We start from the raw sequence: 13,016 nt of genomic DNA on the forward strand, positions 1-13,016 counted from the left end.
CATAAAGGGATGATTGCACAGGCCTCGGCTGGACTTTCCATGATGGGGGCAACTGCCTTTAAGTCTCTGCCTGTGGACTCAGTTGCTGGTGGGGCTGTGATGTCCTATTTTTCTACATAACTATTTGCTGTGAAGAAACTGCCAGTGTCACCCAATCTGAGTAGAAAAGAAAAAAAAAGAGCCCCCAAGATGGAAGTGCTGTGTATTTCCATATATATACATGTGTTTATATGTATATATATATGTTAATGTGTTTATATGTGCATATAAACACATATCATATATATACACAGCTGTAAGGACACATGCACCCTAATATATGTGTGTTTATGTATTTACTAGCCTCTTTATGCACAGAATATCTATGAAAGAATGCACAACAATCTGGTAGCACTGATTGCTTCTGTGGAGAGGCACTGATGGGAGGAAAAAAATGTTCATATGTATCTTTCACACTTTCTAAATCATGAAACATATGATTGTATTACTCATTCAAAAATTATTTAAAAAATAAAACTGTCCCAAGAACTGAGTCATTTGGCAAACTTAATAAACACAGATGCCCACTACAGCAATTTTTATAATAGTAAAAAGTTAGTATTTAAAAATTATATAAAGGTATTATATTCACACACTAAAAATATATAAAGCAATTTCCCTATGCATTGGCTTGACTATACTGGGGGTGTAATTTTCCAAGAAGGAAAGGAAAGATTGGACAAGTTAAGTGGTTAACATTATCTCCCCAAGGGATTCAGAGATAATAACACTGTCATAGACAGGCTTCTGGTTACTTGGGGTCTTTCTGGAGTAAGGTCATGGGTTGAATAAACTCAATACCCTTCTTCTCCCTCCCTGATTCTTTCCATATGATGTGAGATTAAGGAAGCTGAAAGGTGGCCACTGAAGACTAAGACGTGTGGTGCTTGGGAAAAATTAGGCCTCTGTGTGGGTTTATAATTCATATTCTGCACCAGTTCCTAAACTTGATGGATGGAAACTCAAGGTACTGACAGAGAAAGAGACTCCAAATCCTCATACTCATTAATGAAGTCTCGATATAAATCTAAAAATGCAGACAAGGTAAGAACTGTGAAATTTGAGGTATAGAACTGTCTAAGCCAAATAAGAACATCTGGGAAATATCACACTTAATGGTGAAATGTCAGCATCATTCTTTTTAAAATCAGGAGTGATACTAGGGAACCAGTTATCAATACTTCTACTCGACATTGTTCTAGAGATACTCACCAGTGTAGAAAGAATAGGAAAAAAAATTAAAGGGAGTAAGCCCTCTCCCCCAAAAAAAAGTCATCCATAGATGGTGATTTCTACATTAAACATCCAAAGGAATATGCAGACAAATTATTGGAATTGATGAGAGTTTGAACATGATGGTTGAATACCGTATCAATATACAAAATTAACTGCCTTTCTAGCCCCAGGATAATCAGTTAGAAAAGGTAGCCAGAAAAATGCAGTATTTTCAATTATCAGAAACAACATACCAAGAAATAAGTTTAAGATGCACAATATCATAAAGAAAATTATAAAATACTGAAAATCATTAAATGAGACCAACAGGAGAATTATACCATATTCAGGAATAGGAGTACTTAATTTAAAAAATGTTAACTTTCTCCAAATTGATCTATAAATTCAATATAATTCCATTAGCTATTACAAAGATTTTTCATAGTTTAAGAAACAGCTTCTAAAAGTTGCAAAGAAGGTCAAAGATCGAAGGATATCCATGCTAACATGAGAGAACAAGTAATAGGGAAAATCACACCTGAATTGGAGATTTGATATAACAAAGCACAGTTCCCAAGATCACTTGTTATAAAAGCTGAGATAAGCAGATTAGTGGAACAAACTACCAAGAAACAAATCCCACATTATGGAAACTTGACACAAGACACTTGACTACTCAATAAACAGGAATCAGGACAACCAGTTTTCCACATGAAAAAAAAAATCCTATCTTTACTTGAAAATATATATAAAAATAAATTCTTCAGTAAATAAAGATGTAAATGTTAAAATAGCAAAGCTTAAATACTTTCAGAAGGAAATATAGGAGTGTACCTTTGTGACTTTAGTATGGAGATTTCCCAAAACAAACAGAAAGTGCAAATCCTAAAAGGGATATAGATAAATTCATCTACATTAATAATTTTTTTTTTCCAGTTAGCAACACCAACGTCTATACTCAACTGAGAAGTAGTATGTAGGATGTATAAGGAACTGCTATGGAAAAAAAATGCAACAGAAAAGTGGGAAAAAAAGAATAAAAATAGAAGGGCAGAGCAAAAGGAGAAATAAATACTTAAACAATGTCCAGCTTCCTAGTAAGGAAGCTACAGAGAGAAGCTATCACACACCTATCAGAGTATCAAAAGTTAAAAAGAATCTGACTATATTAAGTAACTGGAAAGGAGCCGTCTAACTGTCTTAGTCAAATAACTTACACTACAGAGCAGCAAGGATGAATGAGCTACAGGTGTCATTCAACACTGCTGTCTCAAAATCTTGAGGACAAATAGTTGCCTTATGTGCAAATAGTTGCTTTATATGCAAGTAGTTGTGTTATCATAATATGGTGCTGTTTGTTTAAATTACAAAATAGAAAGTCATAACTCCTATATTTCATTGAGAACTACAGAGCCATGAAATGAAACTATAGGATAAGATAAAAGCACCAAACTCAGGGTCATGGACACCTCTGAGGGAGGAGGCACTTTTCCAAATACATTTGGAAGCAGCATTTGTAAGCTTCTGCATTTTAACTGGGGGGTGGTTTTGTGACAGTTTGTCATGTTAGAGTTTTTTTTTTTTTTGGCATGCTAGAAATTTTTACATCGAAGGAAAAGAGGTAGGGAGAAACACTGACTTCTGGCAGTGCTGGGAAGTATGAGACAACACAGTTCTTCCTAACTTTTTCGATTTGATTGCTGAAGTCACTGAAGGAAGGAAAAGATTTTAAAACAATTGTGATAGCCTCTCAGTGTCTTTTAAGTATCAAACCTGCATAAAGGGAGGAGAGTGAGGAGTTGCTAGCCTGGGGATTTTACTGGTCTGAATTTTTAGTCACAAGTTTGCCTCACTTACTATGAAGGCTTAAAATATCCAGGAACTTTTGCTAGTTTGATATGCTTTGGAAGTTTTTATTGATATGTTTTTTATTTCTCTCTCTACATTATTATTCATTTTTGTACAGTTTGCAAATTGTAATCGCCATAAAATTTCCACTCAAGTCACTTGTGAACTATCACCATAGTCTCTTTTGCTCTTCCTACCCACTTTAATCCCTTGCCCTCTCCCTCCCCCTCCCCTGCAGAATGTCTCTGATTTATAGTTGCCTAGTTTTGTCTTCCTCACCCCTCTGCCCCTTATTTGGTTCCCCTCTATTCCTCCTATATGTGAATACATACAATATTTTTCTTTTTCCTTCTGACTTATTTATGGAAATGAGTATCTGAGACAAAACCCAACCTGTTGGCTTCTAAAAAATGAGTTTAGTTGTAGCTTACTCTCATTTAAAAGACAAGGTCATTTGATAAGGGAACAGATCTCAATATAACCTCAGGTGTCACGTCTTATATGATAGTGGAGAAACATAAAGAGGACTTTGGAGAAAATCTCTAAGATTCTAAGTGAATTTTTGCAAGTTCTCATGTTCACATGTGGATATCAAAAAGCACTGCTTCTAATTCCTCCAAAAAGTAGAATGTTATGTTAGAAGGCAGAAGAAATGTTTCCACTGAACATGAAAATTCAATCTCAACAAAGAAACAGAAAGGCAAACACTTCAACTTCTCAGAAAATGGCTAAGTGATTATATTGAACACTACTTCAGATTTCAATACCTTAATCAGTTCTTTCTTTTTCTGGAGGTCCTCATGAACTTCTGGAAGAGGCTCTTTGCTTTGTGTCCTTAAAACTTGCAGCCTACTTTTCAACTCCTTGATTTTCTTTTCACACTGGTCCCAGGTCTATTTGAAAACAGTATTAAAAGAATGAATTGTGACAACAGAATAACTCATTTGATGCATGTAATCATACTCTTAAAAGTGTTTTTGTAAAGCACACAGAAACCCAGTTCCTGTCTCGAGCAGAAAGTGGTCAAAGACAGCAGATGGGCCCCAGTGTGGCTTGGTGCCTCGCTGAAGCTCATCTCTGCCACTGGGTTGGCTTTTGCATTGAGCTATTTCTTCTCTCCCCATATCCTTTATCTACCTAAATCCTTCTTCTATTTTAATTTAGGAAAAACTTGCATTAAAAAGTGATTCCATAAGGATTCCCTTTTAGCATTTTAGTCTTAGGATACTTGTAACGGTGTCATAAAGCCGAAGCACTCACCCACTTTCCTTGTCTTTTCTAATGTCATCCCCTGCTCTCTCTTCCTCATCTAGAAACAGCTTGGCTTTATAGACCCTTCTGTGGTCAAGCTTCACTTTCTATTTCTTATCACCACTCTGTTAACTTCTGCTTAGTGCACGTCACAGCCTACCAAACATTTGCAACTTTACTAGCTCAATCATAATAACCTTAGGAGCCTGGCAGGGCAAATATTAAAATTACATCTGAAGTGGGAACACTGAGGTTCAGAGAAAACTGAGCAGCCCAAGGAATATGTGCAGAAGCAGCCACATGGAGCCAACCTAAGATTGCAGTTCTCCCTTCCCTGGTCACGGCCATTCTCTCACACCATCTTGGTGTTTTGTTTTTGTTTTTTTTTTTTTTTTTAAGTTAAACCTATTATTTTTTACTGAGGTGACAATGATTTACAACACTGTATATGATTTAGAGGCATAGATTCACACCCCCTCAAAGATAGGTTAATACATCACACCCTCATTTCTCTTTTCCTTAAACAGCCTATGACTGAGCAAACAGTGCCTGCATCTTCAATTTCAAGGTGCTTATAATAACTGCTTCATTAGAATAAATTTCTGCTATTAAAAAGAAACATAAAATCAAGCACTATTATTCTTTAGTACAACTAATACCTAAACAAACCTATGGTTGGCCCATAGGTTATGGTTCTGTAACATCTCACATAAGGAGAGGTCACTTATCTAGGAACATCAGCTCTCTAGAACACAAACAAGGAAAGTGAAAAGAAACAGAATGATGAGTTCTGATCTCTCTCACCAAACCATTAACAGCATTTACCGTAATGCTTTGCAAACATGGCAGGTGCTCTGCTCTGCAAGTGCCTGTAGTTAAAGAGTTTCACACAGTCTGTTTTCCAAAGAAAATTCAGCCACTATATTCACAGGAGAGCTGCTCAGATCTGAGCTCGGCACCTACTTCTGTATTTAGGACAACATCCCTGCAAGTTGGTTGTCTACTATGCAGGCAAGGATGCACGCACATACGTGCGCGCGCACACACGCGCACACACACACACACACACACACACACACACACACCCCTACCCACAACAGAATAGAGAGGGGAGTGGGCTAGGAGGAGGACATATGCTCTGAGAAATAAAAAGTGAAAATAGATCATCACTAAATAGAAAGAAAAAAATCCATAAAAGTTACATAAGAACTCAAAGATCCTACAACAGAGGGCCAAAGGTTCAAAGCAACTCAAAAGAATCCTTGAGAACAGCTTGGTCCATACTAGCATAAAAAAATAATAATGCCTTTCCTAATAATGACTCAAAATGAAACATTTCAGTTCTTGAAGGTATAAACTGTCGGGAAAATTCATCTCCATGGAAAAGTGCATTCTCCGGTGATAGCAGCAAGATGAAATATTACTGTGCTTATTTTCATATTCTACCCCCAAGGAGAGACCAAGTATGACATTAGCTTTGTGAACTGAGCTTCCTTTGAAGAAGTTTCCTGTTTCATAAAAGCAAATATAAAACAGAAACTCAAGTATTTATATACTAATATTAAGTTTTTAAAGTGTTATATTATCATTTTACATTGAGCAACTGGCATGATCTGGCAAGACTCAAGACCACTTGGAAAATCCATAATACTGTGATTTCCTCAAATCATTCCCTTCTTGACAGAGCAAACAAGAATTCCATGTACTGCACTTTAGTACTGTGATGGGAAAGGGAAGGTGCATTTACCTCTACAATGCTCCGGAGTTGCTTGATCATCTCCCCTACTTGCAGCTTGGTGTCCTTCCAGTTGTCCTGAAGTTGGCTAAGTCTCCTGCCAATTGACTCTTTAGTATCTGCATTAGTTGTGTTCTGTAACTTTTCCCCAGCTTCCAAGGTTAGTGTATAGGTGGCCTGCCACCTCTGAAAATGAATTTCTTTATTCTAAAAGAAAAAACAAAAATGTTTGCTTTAAGACTCCCATGTGCTCAAAATGTGACTGTGTTTGTTTATATTTCCTTCAGAGCATTCCTTAAGTGTTAGATATAAAGTAGACAAATCTGGTTAGAATGTACATTTATACATATTCATATTAAGAGCTAATGTTTGACCCTGAGTAGAAAGCATACAACCAAGTGTTGTGCTCATAAAATAATTTCCAAGGATGAGTAAATGACTAAGATTCTTAGTGTAATGATTGGAGGATAGAGAAATGAAAAGATACACTTTACTGAGTCAAAGCCTATGAGCTAGATGGGCCTAAGAACACTAGGACAATGATTGATATGTTTGGTCTGAAACTTACAAGCAAATACTCACTGCCATCATGGTATAAAAAAAGTCAGCTGACTTCTTCCTAGCCAGACCAATAAGACAAGAGAAAGACATGCAAGGAATTCAAATAGGGAAAGAAGTAAAACTATCACTATTTGCAGATGATATATGTAGAGAATCCTAAAAACTTCACAGAAAAGCTAATCAAAATTATTAGCCAGTTTTGTAAAGTAGCATAATACAAAATCAACACACAAAAAATCAGTAGTCCTCCTATATGTAAATAATAAATCTGAAGAAGAAATTAAGAAAGGCACCCTTTTATAATTGAAACAATAAAATCATTATACTTGGGAATAAACCTAACAAAAAAGGTGAAGGACTTATATAAGAAAATTATAAAACACTGTTAAAAGAAATAGAAGAAATAAAGAAACAGAAAGACATGCCCTGCTCATAGAGTAGAAGAATTAACATTACCAAAATGGTCATCCTACCAAAAGCTATGTACAGACTCAATGTTATTCTAATAAAAATTTCAATGACATTCTTCACAAAATACCTTGAATAGCCAAAGCTCTTCTGGAAAAAAAAAAAAAAAAGAATGGAGGTATCACACTTCCAGACTTCAAATATTTCTACAAAGCCATAATGATTAAGATAATATGTATCAGAACAACAAAAACCACAAAGACAACAATGAATAGAACAGAAAATCCAGAAATAAACCCATATATTTATGGACAACTAATTTTTGACAAAGGAGCAAGGAGAAAGCAATAGGACAAGGATAGTTTGTTCAATAAATGGTGCTGAGATAACTAAACTGCTACATGAAAAAGAATAAAGCTAGACCATTTTCCCACACCATGCACAAAAACTATCTCAAAAAGGATAAAAGACTTGGACATAAGACCTGAAACTGTAAAATAGAAGAAAATATATGCAAAACACTAAATGACACACATCTCAGTAACATCTTTAAAGATACATTCCCCCAAAACTAAGGATAGTGAAGGAAAAGATAACAGCTGGGATTATATCAAACTAAAGAGCTTCTGTATAGCAAGAGACATTAACCAAAACAAAAAATTTGGGAGAAGAACTTTTTACACACAGTACAACTAAGAAGGGACTAATCACAAAGATCTACAAAGGGCTCATACTACTCAACAAAAACAAAGTAAACAATCCAGTCAAAAACTGGACAGAATTAAAAAGATACTTCTCCAAAGAGGAAATGCAAATGGCCAAGGGTATATGAAAAAAAATCTTCAATATCCCTCATAATCAGGGAAGTGCAAATCAAAACCACAATGAGATACTACCTTACATCAGTGAGGATGGCACATATTAAAAAAACAAAACAAAACAAAACAAAACAAGAAACAACAAATGTTAGGGAAGCTGTGGAGGAAAAGGAACTCTCCCACACTGCTGGTGGGAGTGCAAACTGGTCCAAACACTATGGAAAACTGTGTAAGTTTGAGAAGGTTCCTTAAATTACTAAAAATGGAGCTACCATATGACCCAGCAATTCCACTCACAGGAATCTGCCCAAAGGACACATACACATTAATTCAAAGGACACCTGCACACTTATGTTTAATGCAGCACTATTTATAATTTACTATTTACAAACAACTCAAATGCCCCAAAATAGATGACTAGATCAAGATGTGGAATATATACACACAGTGGAATATTATTCAACAATCAAAAAGATAAACCCATGCCATTTGCAGCAACATGGATGGTGGTGGAAGGGATTATGTTCAGTGAAATAGCCAGAACTAAAAAGAAAAATATCAGATGGCTTCATTTATAGGAGGGACATAGGGGAACCAAATATGGAATCAAGAAAAAATATAACAATAAAAAAATAGCAGGCAACCATAAATCAGAGCCATTTTGCAAGGGAAGGGGAGGAAGAGGGACCAAAACAGGGGAGAGAAGAGCACAGGGACTGTGGTGATGGTTCACAGGTAAACTAGTAGTGGGAATTTTATGGGGAATACACCTAAAAGGAGAATGCATACAAGCATGAATAATGATGTAAATATATATAAATACATCTATAAGTTAAAAAATAAAAGTCAGCTGACTTCTAACTCCTAAGAGTTGAATATATAATATGTGTAAGACAAATGCAAAAGAGAACAAATTAAAAAAATATGCACTTAAGCTTATTAAGGGCACATAAACATGTGTTTTGATAAAAGCATGAAAAGGCTAGTGTCAGCAAATTCCATATGAATATTGTGTAAGCGTTTCCTTACAAGATAATGAAAATTAGCAAAATGAAGTTAATCCCTTTGAGCTGATGGATACATTTTGAATCATTGGTGTTTAGAAGACAAGTTTTTTTGTGTTCTAAATAGAAATTTCCTTCCTCAAGGGAAGATATAATATGGCATTTTTCAAAACGGAAGCTATTATTTTTTTAAAAAATCAACAGAGCGGGGCCCTCCCTGGTGGCCAGCAGGTTGAAGGACAGCACTGGGAAGCTGAGGCCATTTCAGCATGAGTTTGATCCCTGCCCCGGAGGTGACCACATGGCGCTGCAGACCTCTCCTGACCTGTCCTTTGCTCCCTTCAGCAGTGTGCTTCCTCAGTCAGCCTGTTTTGCACCCCACTGTTTCTGGTGAATCCTCTTGCTGCCCCTGCACCTCAGGCCTGTACCCCAGTTCTGTATGCATAAATAAATAAGTCTTAAAAAAAAATCAACAGAACATTGATTTACAAATGTGTTCTAAGGAAAACTGTGAGGTTGATATGTTGCCACGTGGAAGATGACAACTGAGGCGACTTCTTGGCATGTGCACCTCTGAAGTGATCTGCTACCAGAGGCTTCATGGGGAGAGCTCACTGGGAAAGATGAGTCCTGCTCTTCCAGCTCCTACTGTCCTTCCTTCAGTGGCAGGCAGGAGACTGAGTGGCTCCAGCCAAGACTGACTCAGGCTGCCTGAAAAACCCTCCTTAAGACTACTGAAGGAAGAGGAGTCGTTCTGTGGACCCCCAGAGCTGTGAGAGAGAATGATCTCCATTGTTATGGGAAATGCACTGGGATTCCTGCTTCTCTCTGGCATCCCCTTCTAATTCATTCTCCTCAGAGCAACCAGAGGAGCTTTACAAACTACCAATCACACCAAGCTGGCTCCTCTTTCCACTGAAAGCCCTCAGACCCTCTTCAAAGGCTTCCTAATACATCAAGGTGATGGTGACCCTTTGCCTCCCTCTCAAACCAAGTCCCTGCCTCTGCTACGGCTCTGGGGAAATCCCAGCTATGTTCCTCTGCTTTGCTAAGCTGCTCTCACATGGAACCTATTTTCTCTCTCTCTCTCAAAGGGCCTTTCTCCAGATCTTTGCAAGACTGCCTCCTTCTCATCATTCAGATTTGAGTTTAAACATCTCATTCCCTGAGATCACCCAGTCTCTATCACCGATCCTGCTGTAATTGTCTACATATGCCTTTATTGCAATCTGAACTTTTCTTGGTTCTTACTATATCAGATTGTCCTGATCAAGCTGACAAATTACTATTTGTTAATTTTCTGATCAGCCCATGAAAGCAGGGGTATTCTCTCAGTTCACATCACTCCTACCCCACCCCCAACGCCCCCCAGAGTTTAGAACAGTGGCTAGCCCAGAGCATGCACTGAATTAATCTTTGAAGCCTGGGTAAATGGATAAGAAAAGCTCAGGATGTCAGAAGGATGGTGTTTGTTCAGCAGTGAAGACAGTGTTTCTATGGTTAAAAGGAACATGTCCTGGGAATTGCCAACTACTTAATCTTGTGCCCATCAAACAGCTTTCTGATTGAAAACTGTTGCCTAAATTAATTTCCTCTTCAAGAGTGAACAGGGGCCCCAACGTACATTATTACACCGGTGGTCAAATTATATATTCATCTGCGCCTTCAAAGCTTGGGTAGTATGAATCTATCAGTCCACACGTCCTCTAAGCCATACTTAGGCTTACAACCCAAGAAAAGCCTCGCCACTGCTGGGTGTGTGCAAAGACCCCATAAGGCTAGGCACAAGCCGGTAGGGCTGTGCTACCCCTCCCAACCAGGTCTCCACTGCAGAAAGCACACTTGAGCCATAGCAGAAGAGCGAACATCGAACCTGAGACGAATGACTCTTGCCCTAGACACTCTGCCTGCTGTTATGAGGGACGCTACCTTCAGCTCGTGGATCAGACTCCTAACTTGGTAGAAGCTGTAGTGATCCTGGGTCTTCACTGCCGACAGGAGGTGGCTGGTGCTCGTGAGGAAGCGGAGCAGATCCTCTGCAGAGCAGCTGAAGAACCGCCACAGCCCCACCAGCTCTCCGATGTCACCCTTCCTCTGCCAAACGCCCTGGGCAGCGCTCTGCCACTGGTCCTTCAGCTTCGTGAACTTCGGAACAAATTCCTCTCTTGGGGAAAAACAGAATGTTTAGAGAACTCTGACCTCAACACAAAGAAAAAGTAACTATTGACAAGTCATAGAAACTCAGATTTCTATACATAGGTACAATTTACTTGGGGGGGGGGACAAACCCCTTACAAATCTTTCCATCATTCAACTTCAATAAGACAAGGGACTTGGGCTGGGCGAGGGGCAGTGTTGCCAAAGACATCAGCACAAGATATTTGCATGTAATTGGCAATTTCCCAGTCATCATCCTGTTTACTATCTCAGAACTAGGCAGACACGGGCTTTATGTTTCTTAGTCCTGTGTCTGCCATGTGCCCTGCTGCGTGAGCAGGTTTGGTGGCTGTCACCTGGCTGGCCTTGGGGATCCTGCTCCACTGTGCTGCCCAGTGACCCCAACCCACATGTGGCACACAGATAATCCCTTCCTTTACAACAGCAACACAGCTACTTGCTAGCAACAGCAGCACTTTAAAAAAATTTATTTTTCAAGTAACAAGGTGTCATAAAACTGGAAGTAGAACCAAGAAGCATACACGAGAAGCATCTTTTGGGGTAAAAACCTAGTAAACTGTACTCAGCGAGTGGATATTTGCAGAGTGTCTGCTCTATTAATCCCATCCTCCTATCCCAGGGGAAAGTGCCGCCAATACTTTTATGGACAATGAGTAAGACCACACACTGCAATAGCCAGACAACTGACCTCCTATAGTCCACCAGTGGACAGCGTCACCTGCATTACCTTCCACCTGCCCAATGCTATCTGAACCCAGACACCCACCGGGACTCCATTTCTGATGTGTCCAGGAGTTGTAAAGACTGGATGGCATAGGAATCAGCAATTGTCTGGGTTAGAGAAACTTCAGCTTCCAGCATCTGTATATGAGTTAAAATGTAAAGTATTAGCTAACAGAATTCACTTCACAAATCTTGAAGCTTCATTTCCTATTAAAAACTAGGTGCATAAAAGATATGTGAAATGATCAAGTTTTCAAAATGAAATATTCGACCATGAACACCACCTATGGATATATTCTTAGAAGCAAATACATTAAGAACTACTACAAGTGTCTGCTCATTAGGCGTTTACTATTTGGTAAGCACTATGTAAAATATGCAGTGTCACATTTATCCTTCAATCTTAGGACTTAAAGTACTACGTTACACTTATTTGAAGAGGAGAAAACTAAAGTGTAAAGAGGTTAAGTAATTTATTCAAGGTCACTCAGGTTTTTTTGCTGAACAAATTTCATTTTCATTGGAGGGTCTTAATGTAACACTGCACACATAAAGCAGTTACAGAAACTAATTATGTGCTCTCTTGAAATGGAGGACCTGTATATAATACCAAACATATTTCCAAATATACATGGGCACAAGAATGGGAAAGTTCCTCTGTGAAATTATTAACACTGCAACGGTCCCTATTATCATGTCCCTGCTTCCATGTTTTAGAGGATGATTCAGTGAAAATGCAAAGCTGCACTGATGTACATCAACATACTCTTGTTGTAATATTTACATTCTGGGCAAGCTGCAAGGAAATCTAAGAGTTTTGTTGTTAGAAAACAGAGTAGTAGAACAAATTGCTGAAATTTATGAAAGGTGTGAGAATTTTACATCAACTGACCAGTGGATTTATTCAAAGACACACATTCTTTATTTAGTGATTGACAAGCACTCTATTGTATTTCAATCTGCCTTTCCCCAACCCCTGCTCGAGTCGGAGGGTGCAGGGTAGCAGGGGCACAGGCTTACCTCGAATGTTTTCTGCTGTTCTAGGAGGGCTGGAAGGCCATCAGCGAGAGCCACTCTGAGGGCTTCTTCTATCTTGTCCAAAAGTTGGACCCACTTTTCGCAGCAAAGAAGAAACTTCTCATTCAATTCAATTCCCTGAAGCTCACTACAAAGTTTTCAAAAACAAAACAGAGGCATGAAATAATGACATACTGGGCTCAAGTCATTCATTTTACC

The 13,016-nt window shown here is 38.4% G+C and overlaps 1 protein-coding gene across 2 annotated transcripts in view; it reads right to left on the minus strand.

Moving 5' to 3' along the window:
• SYNE2 (spectrin repeat containing, nuclear envelope 2) overlaps positions 1 to 13,016 on the minus strand; it is a 239,253-nt gene that overhangs the window by 36,470 nt on the left and 189,767 nt on the right. For both annotated transcript variants that reach the window (XM_004681792.2, XM_004681791.2), the window contains exons 91-95: positions 12,801 to 12,945; positions 11,824 to 11,918; positions 10,809 to 11,043; positions 6,101 to 6,295; positions 3,870 to 3,995 (exon numbers count right to left, since the gene is read on the minus strand). In XM_004681792.2, the coding sequence (XP_004681849.1) occupies positions 3,870 to 3,995; positions 6,101 to 6,295; positions 10,809 to 11,043; positions 11,824 to 11,918; positions 12,801 to 12,945 (796 nt within the window). The remainder of the gene's footprint in view (positions 1 to 3,869; positions 3,996 to 6,100; positions 6,296 to 10,808; positions 11,044 to 11,823; positions 11,919 to 12,800; positions 12,946 to 13,016) is intronic.

Source organism: Condylura cristata, unplaced genomic scaffold (genome assembly GCF_000260355.1).
Source record: "Condylura cristata isolate star-nosed mole 26May11 unplaced genomic scaffold, ConCri1.0 scaffold00013, whole genome shotgun sequence".
NCBI classification, from domain to species: Eukaryota; Metazoa; Chordata; class Mammalia; order Eulipotyphla; family Talpidae; genus Condylura; species Condylura cristata.